General features: G+C 47.2%; 1 protein-coding gene across 1 annotated transcript; it reads left to right on the top strand.

Annotated features, from left to right (window-relative positions):
* The first annotated feature begins 199 nt into the window (after positions 1-199).
* NUDT3 (nudix hydrolase 3) lies at positions 200-19,971 on the top strand. The gene is made up of 5 exons (XM_065740336.1): positions 200-633; positions 10,924-11,034; positions 18,428-18,472; positions 19,087-19,171; positions 19,728-19,971. The coding sequence occupies exons 1-5, from the start codon at positions 535-537 to the stop codon at positions 19,895-19,897; spliced, it is 510 nt and encodes a 169-aa protein (XP_065596408.1). The 5' UTR covers positions 200-534; the 3' UTR covers positions 19,898-19,971.
* The last annotated feature ends 606 nt before the right edge of the window (positions 19,972-20,577 follow it).

The following is a 20,577-nucleotide window of genomic DNA, read 5'->3' as shown; positions in this document are numbered from 1 at the left end:
CTGTCAGGGCGCCCCGGCACGCAGCCGCCGCCGTATTCTTGAAGGCTCTGCGCCGCCGGTGTCGGGCGGAGGCGTGGTGGCGGCGTCCGTGCCTGCTGAGGGGAGGGGGAGAGCGATTCTGGAAGCCGGACTGCGCCGTCTGCGTAGCGGGCGCGCCGTACAGTTGCAGGGAGCGGCCGCCGCCTCCCCCGCCCGGCGGGTTTACGCCGTTTGCGTAGCGTGCCCCAAGATGGCGTCGCGGTCGTCGTCGGCGGCGGTGGCCGGAGCGCTGGCAGCGGCGGAGGAGCGGCTGGAAGTGAAGGGAGGGATGAGGCGGGCGAAAGGCGGCAGCGTGTAGCGGGCGGCTCCCGGCCTGCGGGAGACAGAGACTGACAGAGAAAGAGACTCGCGGGGAGGCGGGTCCCCCCTCCGTCCCCCCCGTCCTTCCCCGCCCGCCCCTCGCGGGAGCCCCGGCGGGTCCTTCCCCGCCCGCCCCCGCCGCCCCGGCCCTCTCTAGGCCTCGCCGTGCCTCGGGCCGCCCCCTGGGAGCGGAGGATGATGAAGCTCAAGTCCAACCAGACGCGCACCTACGACGGGGACGGCTACAAGAAGCGGGCGGCCTGCCTGTGCTTCCGCAGCGAAAGCGAGGAGGAGGTGAGGGCCGGGGCCGGGCCGGGGCTGAGCTGAGGGCCGCCCCTCCCGAGCAGGAGCGCGGTGTGGGTGCGCTGGGAAAGTTGGGGCTTTCCCCCTGCCTCCCCCTACAACCCCTACACCCTCCCCCCCCCACACCCTCTTTTTTTTCTTCTTCTTTTTCTTTTTTCCTTTCCCTTTCTCTCTTTGCTGAATGGGAGAAAAACGCCCCAGAGCTGTGGCTGAGGGATGGTGGAGCGGCCCGGTGAGGAGCGCTGGGCTTTGGCAGTGGCCTGGACCAACCACGCTGGCAGAACTTCAGTCCAGCGCATCACATGAGATGGGAGAGGAAACCTGACCTTGGGTTTATAAAAAGAAACAGGGGATAAAAGGGGACTGATGGAGTGCCAGGAGCTGCTGTCCAGAGAGGCTGGGGAGGAAGTGGGAATTAAAGGTAAATTGGGCGCTCAGAGAATGGCACTGTTGCCAAGGGCTCGGATTGTTGGAAAGAGGAACTTTGCTCAGATGTGGATTTTTCACTGTTTTCTCTTTTAATACGCTTGACGTGGGCTCGTTGCACTCAGGGCAAACGAGGCTGTGGGTCTTCCTTGCTTATTAGGGAGTCAGGCACACCTCTCTTCATTGACGGGCTGCCGAGTGGCTGCTCTAAAGGCTTTGTTCTCCTGATTATCATATTTGTAGCTACAGGAAATCGGAAGGGGATGCAGACGGTTTGCTGGAGGAAAGTCAATTAGCATACTGTGCAGTTATTATTTAACGTGGCAATGGAGGCTTAGCACAACCTTTGTAGCTGTGCTGTCATGGTGAAGATTGTCAGCATCTCGAGTGTAAATGATCTGAAATAAATATAGCGTAAGCACGTTGTAGCTGTGCCTTCCCCCCGACTTTCAGGAAATTTATGATCCTTTGAACTAGCTATGAAGAAGAATGTAATCACGTTGTGTAATGATGCCAGGGCTTATCAGCTCGCGTGGTTGAAAGCATCTGAGTTTCCTGATGCAACTTTCCCCAGCTGGGGAGGTGAACATGGCAGTTCTCCTTAAGAACCAGGTGTTTGACCATGTTGGACAAGGAAAACTGTGTGTATCGGGGCAGGATGGCTTCTCACCTGAGTGCTGCTCCCTCTGTTTAGTTTTGCTCCCTCTTAGCATTTGGCCTTGTGTGTGCTCACACCGGAGAAATCAGTTGTGCAGCACTGGTCTGTGACATTAAGCCTCACTAATTGCTTTGTAAATGATGCAGTGAGGGATGGAGATTGATTTCCTCCAGCGTGCACACGTGGGTGCTTCGTTGTAAGCTTCAGAAAGGGTGAATTAATGAATTACAGTTGTGTTTGATTTTGAATTGGCCTCCTGAGGACATCACGCAGTCTTTCGAGTGCTGATATCTGATTTATGATACCTGTGCATTTAATGGAGAGCTGGAGCTGCATCGTGCCATCTCATCTGTGACCTGCCTGCTGTGTGGAGTTGTTCAGTGGATTCCTTTAGGAAAGTTGTTATCAAATATGGATTGATTGATTACTTCTATTGAAGTGGAAATTGAGATCTCTTTAAAGGGTCCCTCCAGGCAGGGAGGAAAAAAAAATAGAGCTAGAATATGTTAATAAAAGATCTATTGAAAGTTTACTGTTGGAAAAAAATGAAGGTCAGAAGCAAGCTTTGATTGTGGAATGGAGCTTGCTGTACTGAAGCGTTGTTACTGGTTACTGTTTCTTTTAAGGGCTTAGGAAGCAGTAGCTCCCCTCTCTCCCAGTTCTCCTTCACTTCTCACTGTGAGTTAAAAAAAAAAAAACCTGCTTCTGAGCATCTGATAATTCACCATTTTAACAATTTTGTTAGTGAACAAGAAGTAAGAGGAGTCGTGCTTGCCCCCACAGAGCAGACCGTTCTGCCTTTCTAGCTTTACCCCCTTAACCCTTCAGTTCAGCAGTTTAAATTTCTTCAAGTGTTAGCAGTGAGTGGAGGTTGCTAAAACAGTGCATCTTTTGCTGGGCACTGAGCTCTCACATGGAGGCTTAGCATGATCATTGTCACGCTGTTTCTTTTTTAGTTGAAGCGATTTATGTTTTCCTTATGCTGCTTGAGGTTGCATGTTTCCTCTGTGTTGTTTGGAAGCTGCCATTCTGGATGTGAAAGGAGCTGAGGAGTGCTTTTGGAAGCACGAAGAGGTGTCTTTGTCACATATCCCTTTAAAAAGCTGCAAAGGGAAAACGGTTTTAAGCATGAATCTCAGACAGGGTGAAAATACATTTCTTAATTGGGCTGCGTGGAAAATCTGTTTCTCTGTTGTTTCACAAGCAGTAAACCACTGCAGAGGGATGTCTTTGGGCAGGAGGGAGAATGAAGGAACCAACGGGATTAATTCAGAGAGTGTGAACAGACTTCAAAGGACCTTCCAGCCACCGAACGCTGGCACTCTGCTATTTTCATCTTTTCAGATGCAGTAAAATCCCTGGTTATTGGCTGTTTCAGTGTAAGCAGAGAAGGGGAGTGCTCAGATCAAGAGAGCCCAAGTCTTGTGTTACCTCCAGAACCGTTCCTTTTATTGCCATTGTCGGTGTGTCTCAGTACCTCTATTATGGTGTTATTTTTAAATAGTACAAGCATTTTTTTGTGTGTGGACCAGCTGTTTCAATGAGGAAAGGTTCCAGAACACGTCTCTAACCTCTTACCATCACGGAGCAGATGGAAGCCTGCTTAATGGCAGCATCTCTGTTATATTTTAACAGAAATAAAAAGCAACTGTTTGGCTTTAAGTCCCACACTGGTGTAGCTACAGGTTTAAGCATGCCTGCATTGTATCTGGTGAAAGGACAAGCTGCTCGTTAACAACTGGTATTCTTTAAAGACGTTTGGAGGAAATGCTTCAGAAGGAATAGCATCCAGGATTGGCTGTCTTTTTGTTTTTTGTTTTTTAATTGCGAATGAAGGCTAAATTAAGATGAGAAAACAGAACTTTCACACAGCGTCTGGTGAGCGTTCTGGCTCTGCCGCTCTGTGTGTGTGCCAAGCCGGCACTGCCACCAAAAGCCACGTTAAGGAGCCCCACAACGGCCTCAATTGGGGGAAGTAATTTGAATGCAAACTAACCTTTCTCTTCTTGTGTCTCTCGGGTCACTTTGGAACAAAGCTGTGATGTAGTACAGCAGTTTAAAAATGTTAACTGTAGACTCCTGATGATCACACAGTGTTCCTATGCCATCCTTTGTGCATTTTCTTCAGTATAAAATATTATTTGCTGAAACCACTTGGAGCACTTTGCTGCCTGGAAGTAAAGGGAGCTCAGCATCATGTGATCGTAGTGCTGCCTGTGGAATAGAGTCTCAGAGTCCTTGTTCCAACGGCTCAGCTTAACTCTTGACATTCCCTTCAGCTACGGAAAAGGGTTGTGGTTGAAACTGAATGACATTCTCCCTGTGTGCTGCTAACACATCACCACGTCCCCAGCGGGATACAGGCTGAGCCAGAAGTGACTTGTTTGTACTTCTGCTCTCGCTGCCGTGTTTCTAACTAGTTTTCCCTAAGAGCAAGAGCATGTTCTGCAGAACTGAGCTTTCATCTAAGAAGGGCTTTCTGCCTTCTTGTAATGGAAGCCTGTGAAGCAGTTCCATGGTCTCTTGTGCTCTCCCAAACTACAGCAAGATGCAGAATGGTTAAACTTCTATTTATTTCACTGGAAGCTCCATAAGCTGTTGGGAAACTGAAAAACTGAGTCAGTTTCTATTCCCCTGCAACTTGAGGAAAGGGGTGTACCCACTCAAAGGGAAAGAAGAATGAGGGACTCCTCTCAGCCCATGTGCTTGCATCCAAGAGCAGTGATGGCTGTTGCTTCTCTTTGTAACAGATCTGTGTACTCCCTTTTATCTCAGTGTTTTATCATTAGATCAGAGTTTTCTCCTGGTTTTCTTGCCTTTCTCTCCTCCCTTTCTTTGTGCTGTCACTGCCTCTTTTCTGTGCCCATGGTTGCTCCTTGGCCATGGCTTTTCCCACCACCATGCGTTGGAGCTTCTCAAGGACTCGCTGGGCTGTGGTCTCATGCAGGTGGAGAGGAGCAACTCTTTTATTTCCCTTCTCAGGTATAGGAGTGTGAATTGCCCCCTTGGGCTTCATCATTATGGGTTGGCTTCTTGTTTAGTTTTTTCTTTTTTTGAATGAGAGAAAATCACCTTTGTGATGGATTCTCCTGGAGAAACTGGGGTAGAACTGTGAGTTCCCTGGTTTTGTTCTATGTAATGAATAGTGAACTTGAACATTCAAAGGCTGTGTATAAATAATATCCATTTATTGGGACCCAGGTACTCAGTTTCCTTACACAGCAGTCCTTTCTTCAGCTGGATGCATGACTCCGTGGACCAGCCCAGGCTCTTTGAAATGTGCATATTCATAGCAGGATTTGTGTCTCTGTAGCTGTCTGTACACATTAACTCTTTGTTCTCAGAAATTTCAGGTTAACATGTAAAATTCAGAGGGATACAGTTACCTACTGGGGTGGTTTTTACTTTTTTGTTGTTCTTAACATGCTTCAGGTGCTTCCAATGTTATTTTCATTCTTGACTGGGATGGGTACTTGTGTAATGACATTTATGTAATACGTGGAAGGAAACGTGCATGAAAAGCCTCTCAAGAGTTTTCATGGCTGTGAGATATTCACCTGCTTTATTTTATGAATAGAACTCGTTAATTACAACAGTTAAAGGTATACATACACAGCTGCTGCCACGCAGAGCCACGTGGTCTGTGTAAAAAGAGGCCAAACTCTTCATTTCCCATTGCAAAAAAGGCCGTTCCAAAGCTGGCCTTCCTTCTGGAAGGAGTCTGCCTGTGGGGGCTGTGCAAGCGCTGTGTGGTCAGCACACAGTTCTGCTGGGCAGACAGGGGCTGTCAGGCTCGGGGTCTTTGGGAGTGCCTTATTATCTGCCCTTTGCTTGTGGGGCCTGGCTCAGGCCCTCCAGCTGGCTTCTGCCCTGCAGATAGTTCTTGTGGTTATCTGAAACGCAGTCCTGCTGGAGGGAGAGGGCTCGTGGTTGTCCGTGTCCTGTAGGAGCGAGCAGTCACTCTAAAGTTACAAGAGAGGTGTAGGGATGGTAATGTGAACCTTGGTATTTCGTAGCCGGAATAGGAGTGTGGTATGGGATGATTGATTGTTGTTCTTCTAAGAAGATTGAAAACCAACAGGGTTTTCTTTACTTTTTTTCTACAGTTATCACACTGTATGTGTGATCCAGGCACTTGAAATCACACAGTCTTCTGTCCCAGCTCTTCCCCTTCACAAGACTTGTGCTTTACCTCTGTCAGGATCTGTGGGGTGAAGAACGTCCCCTCGCAGCTTCTCACCATCCGTTTGCTGCCTTCATCTAAATCAAATTACAGCACAGAGCAAGGTGCAGGTGTTTGTACCCAAAACATCTCTCGTCCGAGAAAACTGTATGCTGCTGAGGGAAAGCAGCACTCCTGCAGTGGTCAGGACCACGCTTTTCAGTGGCTTGCTGTTGAGGTTTTGCATTGCAGCGTGCAGGTCTGGCTGCAGCCTGCTAACCACAGGCTGTGCTCCTGCTGCCATGCGTTGTGCTAATGTAGTAACGTGCCCTGAATAGCAAGAGGTCACAAGGAGCTGTCCTGCAAGCCCAGTGCTCTTGGCATGCTTCTTTGGGCTGTTCAGTGTTGGTAGTTTGGCAAAACGTGTGGTTTGTGGCAGTGTGATTGAGGCTGTGTTCCTGCTGGTGGAGTGGAAGAATTTCTGCAAGGCTTTGCTATGGGGAGCGGTGCTCCTCGGGGGCTGACAAACCACACTCCCATGTTCTTAGTGCTTCAGTGTGGTTTGATGCCGTCAGATGGATCCCAGTTTTGTCATTTATAAAAGCACCGAGTAAAAATGTATTGGGGTTGCAAGCTTTGTTAACTTTGGATAAAGCTTAATAAGTTTTTATAGTGCTACGGTGTCCTGGGTGGTGATAGGGCAACCTGGACTCACCAAATACTGAATACAGACACTCCCATTCAGTTAGAGCCCTCAAACAAAGACAGATTGTACAGGAGAAAGTCATTGAAGCTGGCCTCTTCTCCACCCACCTCCCTGAAATGTGCTGTGAGACGTGCTTTTTCCTTGCAGTCTGTGTTCTGATAAATGATGCTAAAGCGTGAAGTGAGCTTTAAGTATTGGGGTGGGGGGGTAATCATACTTCAGACCTCAAAACACTTGGTTTTGTGACTCTATATTGGTAGGAAACATGAAATAATAGTGAAGGCTGTCTCAGCAGGAGTGAGCTGGTTTCTGGCAGCAGGATGGCACTGGGATGAGGAGCACCTGTTTGCCATCTTTGCTGCCTCTTTCCTGCCTGACTGTGCAGGGCTGGCATGTGTGGCTGGAGGCTTTTCCTGGAAGGCTGGCAGGTAGGCAGCTCTAATGACATCGTAGGTTAGCTTCTAATCACACTGTAGCCCTTTTGGTCTTTGCTGTAAGGCTTCCATAGAACCTCTTTCTAGGAATCACATTCATTACAGTGCAACTACTGTTGTTTTATTTATGGGTGGCTGCTGTTTAAATCGAGCGTTGCAAGAGGGAACCTGGGCTTCAGTCTGCCCTGCTGACTCAGATGTGTCTTTGCTCTGTCTGCTTGCAGCTTTTGCTTTGTGGACCACTGCTATCTTGGGGGGCGGAGGGGGGAGAAGTAATGTGATTTAAAAAAAAGAAGAAAAGGATCTGCGTGTAATGAAGTCATCATAGGTCAGCACTGTGTATCAGGGCCCCCAGGCTTATCCTGGTGGCAGCCTCCTTCCCCTTTTCCCATGGAGCTCCTCGCCCCGTGCTGGGCAGCCTTGGATCTCAGCGTCCTTCCTGCCTCTGGGGGAAGGCTGCCATGCTGCCCCGCTGCTGCTGGGGTTTCTGTTTGTTTGTCTGAGTGCTTCTTTGAAGCTTGCTTACCGTCAGGGCTGCAGTGTGGCCCTGCGTAGGAGCCCCTGCTGTAGACTTCAAACTTTTGCTTATTTTTCCAAACTTTCTTTTATTTCATTGTCTGTATGAGAGCTCCTTCTGGGCTGCCTTATGTGTTGCCAGAAGGGCTTGTGTTGCTCGCATCCCTGCTTTGAAATGACATAATTGTCATCCAAATCATGGAAAACGGAACTTGGTTATGTGATACAATACCTGAAAATGCTTTTCCAAGAAGCCTGTAGGGCTTGGCCCCAAAACCTGCCTGGAGATCCCTAGCGTCATCATCCTCATCATCCCATGAGCGTCTGGAGCCGTCTTAAAAACAACTGCACAGCAGGAATAAAACAGAACTGTAAACCTGCTTTTGTGTTTCGGCCCGAGTCAAATCAAAACCAAACAGACAAAAGCAAAACACAAACATGAAATGTCTAGGTTGTGTCCTCACAGAGGTGCCTATGGGTAGTTCCCCAAGTCTTTCATTAAGAGCAGACTTGTGCTGGGTGAGGGCACGAGTGACCGAGCTGCATCTGAGCCAGGACATCGCTCGTCCGTTTTTGCTGCTTTGTTTCTAGAAATCCGGTGTTTTCCTCTCTGTTTTTCAGCACGTTTTAGAAATAAGCATTTTCTGCTATATTTCCTTGACTGTTTTCATTACCACCTCTTTATATGGTATATAGATACATGGATGATTTCGTGTAATAGATCCACAAGCAGTAACGTAGCTGTTGTGGACACAGCAGCTGCCAGGTGAGTCCTTTGAGAACAGCAAACTTCAGAGTTGTGTTGAACTGTGTTGGAGCGGGCTCAGTCTAATTCAGCAATTGCATTCTGTTTTTGTTGTGTTGTGAAATAAAGCTGCAGTTCCCATTCTCTGTCCGTAGGTTTTTGATGCGAGTTAGAAAACAATACTGACCTTGTTATGGCAGAAATGCTGCTCCATCTCTTTGGCAGTGGAGCTCAGGCCCTGCTCAGCTGCTATCTTCCCATGGCCAGGTATGCTGTTCCCGCAGCCAGCTGTGAGGGAAAGGTTTCTGCTGAGGAATGCAGTTCTTATCTGGAGCCAGCATCCAGGCTGCTCCTCCCAGCACTCACTGCTGTGTTCAGCAGATCTCTTTGTTGGCTTTGGGGCAGTTTGTAAGGTAGATGAATCGTAGCCCCTTGTGAAAACAGGGGTTTGGGTTCGAGGGACCTTTTCACAGGGTATCTCTGAATGCACTGCCTGCCTCAGGATGCAGTTTTTAGATGTGTGGGTTTCAGAACAGGACAATGTCTCACCCTCATTGTGAACTAGGGCCCTTTGTGTGGGGAGAGCTCTTTGGTAGCAATATCCTGTTTAAAGCTGTTCTAAAAGAGTGACCTTGTAGGGCACGCTTCCTGCTCTCTCTTGATGGGATTTCCTTTTTATTAAACAGGAAATAGTCTGATTACATAAAAGTGTGAGAATGACAGGTTTTTCCTTCCCAGTGCAGGTTGTTCTTGCTAATTCTATTTGGAAAATGCTCAACTGCCAGACCAGCTGAAGGTAATTTACTGAAACTGTTGCTTACACCTAAAAGTTCCTACTGGTGCTGGTAAAGCATTGTCTCGGTCTGAACAATCCACTAGAATTGAGACAGCCCATTCAGTTTAATTCATTCCCAGTGTATATTCTCATTCAATAGACTGTGCAGGGTTTGGAGGGGGCTATTCAGAAGATGATGTTGCTTCGTGCATTGCAGGATTGGAGGTGTGGGCTCTGAGTGAAGCAGGAAAAGGCTTTGAGACGTCATCTTTGGTAGGACCCACAGCAGGTTGCTGGGCACTCTGACACTTGAGATCGCAGAGCTGAGTTCCAAACTTAGGAAAGGTTAGGCCAGCAGTTGTCAAAACGTTTGTTGTGACCCCTCTTCAGTTTCTGCTTTAAGCTTTGCTGCTCTTGGTTGGAGAGCTGCTGTTCGGAGCCTACGAGTGATCCATGATCTCACCCTGGTGTGTTCCAGTCTGTGGGCTGCCCTTGTCCCTGGGCATTGCCTGGATGGCCCCAGAAAGAAAAAAAATCTCTTTGCTGGTTGGTCAGCTGGCAGGTGAGAGCTTCCAGAGTAGAAAAGTACTGCAGAAATCCCAAACTCATGAGGTTACACTTAGGAGACAAAAACAATTCTGAGTTCTGTGGGTAGGTTGGATCCTGAAAATTAGTGCAAATCTTCTCACGCTCCACTTGTAGGACAACGTTTACGCAGTCAAGCCTTGGGTTTTAGCATCTTGCTCAGTTTAACATCCAAATATCTGCTTGAAACAGTTATGCCTGGTCTGTAACCTAATTGGACTGGTATGCTGGAAAGTTTCTGGAGCAAGTTCTTTGGCTCTGAGCTTTGTGCCAGTGAAATGAAGAAGTATAGCACGATGACTCTAATGAACGAGCTTTGTTTAGAGAGCTGAAAAACAGTTTTGTTTTAGTTTCCATCCCTGCTCATAGATATATCACAAGTAGGTTTCATAAGCACAGTGCCTGTTTTCTTTGAGGGATTTTCATCCAGTTGAGGCTGTTGGTTAGCTTCTTGTTTCCAAAAGGCAACAAGCAGCTTTAATAGTGAGACTAAACTGAACTGCATAGGGCAGAATTACTTTAGAACAAATGCTTTGAGGAAGAACTCCCACAAATAGTCTGTCTGTCTACACGGCCTTCTTGTGGGTCTTTTAGGTGGTTAATTAAAAACTGATGTTTTGCATACACATCTCATTGTGCAACCTCATCCAATGGCAAGGTAACCAAGTACAGGTCCCAGAGCTGAACTCCTTGGTGCTCGCTGCAGAAGAAGGGGCAAACAGGGAAGTTGAAAATGTTGGTTGAAACAATTCCACATCCATTTTCTGGTGGACAGTTACCTGACTTGTACGTGTCATTGCCATAACTGCAGAAGCAATCAAGGCCAAAGGCCCTGATGAAGTTGACTTGAGCTGCAGAGGGTGGAGGTGCTGAGCAGCTTCTCTGCCTCCTTGTGTGGTTGCATGACAGATATCCCAAGCTGTCACGGCTGCAGTGATGGCAAGTACTGCAGTGGGCTCTTACAGTGTAAACATTGTGATGCTGTATCAAATAGCAAATCGTTGTTTTGGTATGCAAAGGCTTAATTTATTCTTTAATGCTCAAGAGGAGTGAGAAGGTAATGGCTGAAATAATTCGGAGGGCCTTGGTGTTGCTGATCGTGCAGCTGGCACTGCTGCTGACAGTGGGCTGATGAGACTGTATTGGAAAAAGCAAAGTGTTTTCAAGGGCTCACATCGGATCGGTCGTGGTTGGAGGTGCCTCCTCCTTCAGCCAGGCTCTACACAGCAGTGTTGCTTTGTATTTATGCATCTGCTGTGCTCTGCTCCCCACAGGTGCTGCTGGTGAGCAGTAGTCGTCATCCTGATCGATGGATCGTCCCTGGGGGTGGCATGGAGCCCGAGGAGGAGCCCAACGTGGCTGCTGTGCGTGAAGTCTGTGAAGAGGTAAGTGCTCACAGGGCAGGAGCTCTGGGAGCCACACTGCTCGCTGTCAGCCAGGGCTCTGGGTGTGTGCATCCAGCTTGTTTTCCTGAAGGTGAAAAGAAATCTGTGTCACTGTGATAACCACATTGTGCATGGGGCAGAACCCAGAGGCATAAATAAAGATGGTAGGAATATAATGAACTAGGTGGCCCTTGAAGGTCCCTTCCAACTCTGAGGTTTCTATGATAATTAAGGCTCTCATCTGAAATGAACTTTTCCTCACCTTTACCTGAAAATAGCTAAAATTAAGCTATCATCGCTTCAATACGTACAGCGATATCCTCTGTGAAGTACACTTAGGAGAACATTAAAAAACTGGTGCTTTTGTGAAGCTGCCTCACAATGGAGTGGAAGTGCACCAGACATTACCCCAAATATAGGGATGTCGATAAGTTTTGGGTTGCTCCGTATTTTGAGCTTTATATAAATACCAGAATTTGAAGGCAAGAGTTATCAAAACCAGCAGTCCTAATATGTTTGTGTTTTTTATTTGGAGCTGTTTCAGAAAGGGAGGCAAATAGCAGCACACAGAATGAATAACCTGTATGGAGAAGGCATGCTTTTCTTTTGAAGCTGGAAGAGATGCTTTTCGTATTTAGTTAAAGGAATTTAAAGTCAGCAATTGGTAATTGACTACATCATATGTAGAATTTATTGTTAGAACAATATCTTCTGAATATGATTGAATAGGAGAGATGCTTGGATTCAGAAACGATTAAATGATTATATGTGGATGACCAAGTAGGTCCGTCGTGTTACATAAGGCAGGATTAAAATGCTTTCAAGAGGTTTATGAATCTTTGTGTTACAGAACAGAAATGAGGAGCTAATTGGTGGGAGTTGGGAGGAAGTGTCTCCAGTGGTTGCAGTATTTAATTGTCTTGTGTACTAATTTTTTTTCCCCTAAGTATTTGGAAATACCTGTCCCTGTTGTGTATTTCTCTTTGGGCATTCTGTAGTCTAACAGTTTATCAGAAAGATATGAAGGCTTGTACAGTGAACTTCTTTTTTCAGGTCCCTCTAGTGCTGGAGATTGCTGCTAGTGAATTTTGCTTCCAGCCTGTAGTGTAGCTCTTGCTTTTTCAGTAACTCGTTAATCTTTCAAATACAAGCCAAAGTGAGTTTAACCAGAACAACGGGAATATTTTTAGCTCCAGAGTCCTGCTTTACAACCTAATCATTATTAATTATGAAGTTATTTGATACAGAAGTCAAAGGTTCATTCAGGAGATGCGTGGCTTCGCCTTTCAAATCCCTAAAATAAATCCGTATCGACCCTCCCTTTCTCAGGCAGCGAAGCTTGGAAGAGTTGCTCTCTTTCCATGACAGCTCAGTGGTTGAAAGGAAGCCTTGGCATGGACTCAATCTGCAGAGAAGGAACTGGTTTGGGCTGGCTGAGATAATCCCCTCTCACTCAGCTGGTGTTCCCTCGCTCACGTGGACTGGTGCCGAGTGAGTGTAATTCAAACTGTGGCAGGCTGGCAGGGTTGAGTCATTCCTAGCGAAGCACCTATGTGCTTGAATGCTGCTCGACAAACAGTAAACACGGTGAGCTCGGGAAGCAGCAGGATGCCTAGCAGGGGTGCTGACCTCTGCCACAGCTCGTCCTGTTGGTGCCATGCAGGGGGGGGCTGCTGGGGTAAAGGCTTTCCGAGGGCCTGTTGTGTGGATAAAATCACCTGAGCACTCCTACAGGGGATGGTCAGACTAGCTGCAAAACTCAGGCCAGCTTGCAGGCTTATAAGGCCTTCCTCAAATATGTTTGTGTTCCAGCTCTCTGCTCGCAGTGTGTACACCCAATTAGAATGTATATCAACTGCCTTGGGCTCAGTGAGCTGTTTACTGTAAAATGTTGCTGGGGAATGTGCATGTGAGAGGAAAATGTTTGCTACACTCATGCTGTAAAGGACTCGTGCAGCCTGCACTACTGATTTAGCAAGGGCAGTGCTCTATGAGGCTGCTTGCTGGCCAACTGGTGTGTGTGCTAGCAGTGCTAGCTGGAACTTGCTGGTGAGAATTAGGCTGCTAATCCTTGTTCATCCTTTCATGTGAATTTCAGCTTTTGTGTGTGTGTGTGTGTGTGTGTGTAGGCTGCAGCAGAGGATGCTTTCTGTGTGGATTTTGCTGCCTTTGCTCCTCTCCTGGGACAGGTCATGGGGGGGCAGCAGGTCAGCTGCCTGCGTTAGGAGAGAGAAAACCCAGTGTTCCCTGTGCCTGTGTGCACACAGCAGTGGTTATCCTGCAGGAAGGTGGCTTGTGTGCTGATCAGTCACAGAGGAAATTTGCAGACTTGCATTTGATAATGTTGGTATTCCTTTTCCTTTTTAATAAGAGCCGTTTGAAAGAGCTGGAAGGACTCAGTCCCCTTTCAGTTGCTTGTGGTCTCTGAAGATGACGATGGACTGGTTTTTCTCAACTCAGTCTTTCTTTTTCCATGGTATGCATTTTCTTTTTAAGATATGCTTCCCTAAACTAAGAATCGTAACTCGTGCATTCCATGTTTTAATTCCATCGTGGGTGCATTTGAGCTCATGTGTGATTGCTGGTTTAATTGTCATGCCAGGAAATCAGACTTCTCCCTCTTTCCAGTTTTCACCATTTCAGAATGGCTCTTACGAAAGCGGGACGTTGTCTGAGTGAAATCTGCAATCCCTTTGTCCCAGTTTGAGTTGAAGTCCTTGTCCTAGTTTAGATAAGGACTCTCCATATTAATCTGTCCCAGCAGATGTATTGAAGCAGACAGGTACCACTGCTTGTCACGCTTGCTGTTGTTTGTGTAAGATGTGAAGTGACGGAGTTGTTGGGCATTGTATTTTAGGCAGAGTGGCAGCAGATGAACTTCTGGCACGCTGCAGCCAGTCACCCACACAGCTGCAAGCTCCAGGTGTGTTCTCAGGTTCCCCATTTGAAAAATGGTGGCATTTTAAGGCACTAATTATTACCAGCGTGGTGTGTTCTTTGTTTCTTCCTTATTGGAATTAGTTTCTCTTTGCTGTTGTGTTCTCTCCTCAAAATGAATGTCATGTTGGGAATAAGGGCTTTTCATGGGTGTGAGCAACTGGTGAAGAACATGTTTTAGAAATAGCTTCCTTAAATTAAACTTATTATGGAGCGACTTTGAAGAAAGCCTCCACATTCATCTGTTAAACCCAAAGGCATTTAATTCTGCACTTCTAGCATCTTTCACATCCTGACCTTTAAATAGTTAGTAAATGCCAAGTTCTGTAAAACTACGGAAGTGTTAGTTGTGCTTTCTTCATGGGAAGCAAAAGGAAGCTAAGTTGTGCTTTATCTGTGTTCAAACAGGCAGTGGATGCCAGTATCAAAAATAGTCCATCGTACAGCACTTTGATCTGGTTGCTGCACAGTGGTTTCCCTCTCAGGGATGCTCTATGAATGATCTTTTCTGCCTCACGTGTTCCGTGAGCGATTCAGGGTACGAACAACGATGTCTTTCAGTGCTGGCATAGAAAGCCCTGTATTTTATCTGAAGCATCACGGCAGGGATTGTGAATGAGGTGTGATATTGAGCTCTTCATAGATCTAGTAATACTCAGTTTGAATAGCAGGCCAGCTTCACTACTTACGTACTCAAACCTCATGAAAATGAGTTTAACAGTTGGAAGTTCTTTACTCTCATGATATTTCATACCTGGGGAGGTATGCATCGGTTGTCAAGCAGGAAAGAATGAGTTAAATATAACCCTCTCTGAGACACAGTGAAGACAACAAGAAAATCTGCCTAGCTGCTGTATAATTGGTGTCTTCAGAACTTGTCTAAGCTAGCAGCCCTTATGGGTGTGATTTACTGCCTTCGGTACTGCAAGCATTAGAGCAAAGATTTGGGTGTTTTACCACAGTCCTTTTGCCCAGCAGTAATCTATAGTAGATGCAGGCTTTGAGCCTAATGGAGCAAAGTAAAATAGCTGAAATTCCAACCCACATTTTCCTTAGCTCAGATGGAAGGAAATAAAAGCTGTCCCTAGGAACAGATGGTGTTGCTGCAGGCTGCTTTTTGCATCTGACCCAAACTTATTTTCGGCTTTGAAACCTGAACCTGCTGTTCTTGGATGTCTTTGGTAATTTTTCTTCATTCAAACAAGTTGTTCTGTGAGCGGCAGAGCTAGTAAAACTTCATTTCCTCCCCATTTTGGTTGCTTGCCCTGCGTGCCCAGCCCACCCCTGCCTTGTGCTGGTTTGGGGCAGCTGGGTGCTGCTGGCAGGGGACGTGCTCCTGCTAAGGCTGCCTTCCAGTTAGGACTACCGTAGGCATTTGGAAGCTGGATTGGGTCTGCTGGATGCATGGAGCAGAGAATGAGGAGCCCATGCTGCCAGCCTGCTGCCCACCCTTGCCTGGGGAGCACAGCTGCTCCATGGAGCTGTGCCCTCACCCCTGCAGATGGAGCACAGTGAAGGGGCTTTTCTGCCTCTTGTTGGTGGGTTTGGTAGTGCCCTCCTTGTGCAAGTGTGTGCTTTGGGGGTTGCAGCACTGCTAATGCTTGGAGGGGGGGGAGCACACACCCAAATAACTCGTGCTGCTGCTGCCAGACACGGCTTCAGCCCATGGTTCTCAATCCAGTTTCTACCAGGGAGAAAATTCCAGTGTCATCTGGTGCAAATTAAGGCTTAGATCCAGTGCCCGTCCTGGATGAGCCTGTGGCTGGGCTCTAACTTTCCAAGACAATGCTCACCACCCTGCAGCAGGGGTTGGGGGGGGAAGGTGCAGAGGGGTTGACCCCCATAGAAGCTCTAAGAGGAGCCTGGAAGTTCTGCTGGTCATGACCTAGCTTTTTTTGCTGGGGGTAGCAGCTGAAGTATTTTCCTCTGGTGTCAGTATTTACAGTACCTGTAAAAATGGGTTGAGAGTCATTGGACTGAAAGATTTCACAGTCAACGTGCTTTGCAGTCACAGAATTGTAGGGGTTGGAAGAGATCATCTAGTCCACCCCCCTGCCAGAGCAGCTCCCTAGCCTGTGTTGCACAGGTTGGTGTCCAGGAGGGTCCCAAATGTCTCCGGAGAAGGTGACTCCTCCACCATGAAGGGCAACTTTCATGGCTTTACTGTTTCTCACTTTGGTTATGGCCAACCTCATGTTTGATTGAATCATACCACTCGTATCACCATTTGCTGCTGTATGTGATAAATTCACGGACAAAGGAAGCCTTGGCACTTCTTTCAGTTACCTAATTCAGTGTGGTTTTCCTATGGCACCTTTGCTTGGAGTCATGTTTTTTTTTGCAATTTGGATGAGTTAAGACTGAATAGAGAAGGCTGTCAGTTGGTGGACTGAATGGCTCTGGCCACCTCTTGGCTTAAGCAGAACAAAAGGAAGGGCTCCACACCTGTCTGTGTTAGTGCAGGTGTGCTCTCAGAACTGGGCATGGGCTGCTGGGCACACTGGCTGTGCAGTGCTCTTAGTTTCCAGTCTGTGTAGTTGATTGGAGATGTATTTGTTCTTAGGTTGGAGAGCAGACAAGAACAAACCTGGCTCTCCTACCTCTGCAGGTAGGGAAGGACAGGAGTCGTTCAGTAATCCCTTCCAGGAGCAAGTGGAGAAAATAATTGGTGTCAAACCTCAATTTGCCAAACCTATTTGATGGTGCTTTATCTTCGGATGTTTCTATGTTGTGAACATGGGAGCCTTGTGTTCCTCACTTCCTTCCTGCTGGCTGAACGATAGGGCTGCTTATCTAAATAAAACAAAGCCAACATTTGAGATTGCCAAAGGAGTTTCCTTCTTGAAGTGAGATCCTTTCAAAGTGTTTGCTGTCCAGTTATTAGTCCATTAGTCCAGGTTAGCAGCAGCAGCTCTTCACATGAGGTAGAGCTGCTCGGCCGTAAAGGTCAGAATGAGTTCTCTGTGCTGGCCATGCTGAGTGCATGCACACGAACGGTGACCTTCATGGAATTGCTCTTTGACTCCAGAAATAGCCTCGTGGTTAATAAACAGTGGCCCACCTATATGGGCCAGACAGAATGTCAGAAATACTGATGAGACAATAAATTCCGTATCCAAAACCAACGTAGGGGATTCAGTTGAAATGCTGCTTCCCAGAAGTCGAGCTCGGGGAGCGTGTGGTGGGAAGGATTTGGGTTTCAGGGGATGCTTGGGGTGGTGGGAGCTACAGAGCCCTCAGTTCTTTTGGGGCAGCTCCACCAGCAGCTGGTGGGAAGAGCTAGGAGGGCTGGGAACTGAAGGCTCCTAATTAATGTGAGGTCCTCCTTTCCAGAAGCATGTGACTGTAGCAGTGGAGCAGTAGCTGGACAAGCACAGAATGCTATTGCAGCTGCTCAGGACAGAGAATTTGTGTAATTATTAAGCATTTAAATATGTAACTGCCCTCTCTTGGATGCTTTTCCCTAAGCCTGGCTAACTCACTCCGAGCGATGTAGTGACACTGCAGGAGCAGAGGCACTGCTTTGCTGCCCTGCTCACCACGTGCTCCAGCTAACAGGGGTGGTAGCTGAGTGTGCCTTCCTTCCAAACGTGGCTGGGTTGTGTGCCAGGTTGTGCGTGCTGTTTCACACCAATTAAGTCACCGAGCAAAATCCTCTCTCGCCTGTAGCACTCGAGTTCTGGGAGGAGAAGGAGGGCTCTGGGGGCAGGAGAGTGGGGTGGCACTGTGCATTGGTGAGCGTGTCTGAGCCCCAGTGGTGTGCGTGGATCTATGAAAAGTGGCAGCAAACCAGATGAGGGCTGATGCTCTGTGCGTGGGGCACAGCTGGTGCCCACAGCTCTCTGCTTTATCCCTGTGTTGGTCTCAGCAGCCCTCCTTCAGTGTGCACCTGTGCTTTGTGCTGTATCAGAAGTAGTTTTGTTCCTGCTGTGGAGGCCACGTTACAGCCCGGGAGGTGTTGTGTGTTTGCTGGAGCTTGCTTCAGGTGCGTGGAGGACGTCACCTCGGAGATGTCACGTTGCTCTGGTGGCATCAGTGGATGCCTTACACACAGCATGAAGTTATTTCCCTAAGCTGTAATTCTTAAAAGGCAAAACTGCTGAAACCCAAAGTGATTTTTATCCATGCTCAGACTTTAACAACCTTGAGAAAGGATTCCGGTGGGAATTCAGGATGTATTGATGTGCAATTAGTAACATGTCATTTTTTGTTTTTCCTCTGTATTAAATTAAAAAAAAAAAAAGAAACAACAACAAAATGATTTGAGTACAGAAAAAGAAGGGAAGAAATCCTGGGAACACACACATGGTGGGATCTTACAATACATTTGTATCATTTCTCCTGTGACCATTAATGGGATTACAGCACTGCTAAAGGAGCTGCTCCTGCACAACAAATGGGGAAACACCACTGACCTGTCCTTAAAGCCTTTCTTTTTTCCTTCCATCTTTCCTAGGCTGGAGTGAAAGGGACGTTAGGAAGATTAGTGGGAATTTTTGAGGTAAGTTTCAGATGCGGTTTGGGGCTGGAAAACTTTGTTGTGTAAAATCCTCTTGGAGTGAAAGTCACTTCTCAGTTTGTTGTGAAGTAAGGTAGGTGACCTGCTGGAAGGAAGGCTCGAAGCTCCTCGTTCAATTGGTGTGTGTATATGAGGCCTTTTTGGTGGCATTGCTCATCAGTGATTTCTGCTTCATTTGGGATTGCCAGTGGCAAGTGTAATGCTGAATCTTCTCGGTGCCTTCGTGCTGTCCTTGGTGCCCCCTCACCAGCCAGCCATTGCCAGCTGCTGTAACCACGACCCACGCTGGGCTGTGCAGTGAGGAGAGGTGCGTGTGCCCCTCGCAGGAGTGCAGCAGCACATGGGCACTGAGGTGTGTGGGCAGGGGGTACCACACAAATGGTTTTACACAATAGGAACTAGACTGTTTATGGTTGTCTGCAGCCCCTGTAGAAACTTTCAGACCTCTCATTTAAAAGGCAGTACTGTTGAATAGCTAAGAACTAATTGTTAAGTGAGGGAGGCAGCCCATCAGGCACCATTGCATCCCACCTGCAGAGCACTGCCCCCGTGTGCCCTGATAGCTTTGTCATTGCTCTGATCACTTTGCCTTGCAGAATCGGGACAGAAAACACAGGACATATGTTTACGTACTCATTGTCACAGAAGTGTTGGAAGACTGGGAGGACTCTGTCAATATTGGTAAGTTTGGGTGCTTGGGGAAAAATAAATGTGGTCAAGCAGTTGCCTCCATGGCCTGGGAGAAATCATTTCAGCCATGCAGCTGCCTGAACAGCAGTGTTGTGTTTAATTCTTGTGCTAAGCACAGAGCTTGTCCTTCCTAAATTTAGAAGAAAATGAATGTGGGCAGCATGGATTTATCATTCTCTATTCTCTTTTGAAATCACTGCATTTAAATCAGATTCATAGATGAAAATGAGCCTATTGTTCCTCGCGGTGTTTGTCACTGTAGCACCTGTGAGCTGACTTCCTTGGGCTGTGACCACGTGTGCTTTTCCTGGAAGATCACAAAGTATGCACTCTCCACCAACACTGAGGTTCACTTATCAACTCACCAAAGCTGGGTGGTGGTTGAAGTGTGTTGTGGGTTGTTCCAAGATGATAACTGAACAGAAGTGGCATCCTGCTGTCTTCTGAGCTGACACTTCATTACAGGCTGCAGCCGTTCCTGCTCTGCTAAATGTAGAAGGCTAACATCGTTTTATTGCACCTACTGATTTTAATTCTTTGCCCTCAGGAAGGAAAAGGGAATGGTTCAAGATAGAAGATGCCATAAGAGTTCTGCAGTGTCACAAACCAGTGCAGGCCTCGTATTTCGAAACGTTGAGGCAAGGCTGCTTGGCAAACAATGGCACTCCAGTCATGACCACGACGTACTCTGAGGGCTCTGTGTCTGACATCAGATGACTGAGGACGTCCCCGTGAGAGAGAGTTTGCAAAACAGACTGAAATGTGGATTTCCCTCCCCCCCTCCCCTTTTTCACATGCCTCCTCTATTAAACAAGGCATGGGCAGCAGCCTGTGGCAGAGCAAGTGTTAAGAGTGCTGCAATTTAGTGTGCAAGGTGGGATCTTTTTTTTTTTTTTGATGTTGGCTTTTTTTTAATTTTAATTTTAATTTTTTTTTTTGCTTTTTTGGATATGTATTTTGTAAAATACATTTTGTGCATGAAGTGCCCCTTTCCCCTTACACTGCTTCCGTTGCCTGGTGAGCGAGGCTGCCAGTTTTGCCTCTGCCTTGTGTTCTGGAGTGTCCTGTTTGTGTCATCCCAGCCATAAGCCACTCTTTTTTTCTTTTTGTTTCTTTCTTTTTAATTAAAAGACTTCAAATGTGAGATGAGCTCCTTAAGTCGTTGTACTGTGTGGTGCTGCCTGGGCCCGTGTGCGGTCGCCTTCAGCACGTGTGTACCAACAGCAATTTTTTTTTTCAGATGGAAAATCTAACGTTTTAGTTTTGCAGGATTTTTGTTTTTCTAATCCTGGTCCCCTTCTGAAAAGAAGGGTTCATCATTAATCTGTTTGCCTTTTGTTCTGTTTTTTGTTGTTTCTATAAATACACGTTCTGTGACAGTGCTAGTGGCTGGGCCA

This window comes from Cyrtonyx montezumae, unplaced genomic scaffold, assembly GCF_038088225.1.
Source record: "Cyrtonyx montezumae isolate F1298 unplaced genomic scaffold, pur_monq_1.0 scaffold_26, whole genome shotgun sequence".
Lineage (NCBI taxonomy): Eukaryota > Metazoa > Chordata > Aves > Galliformes > Odontophoridae > Cyrtonyx > Cyrtonyx montezumae.
This window is presented reverse-complemented; position numbering and strand designations above follow the sequence as displayed.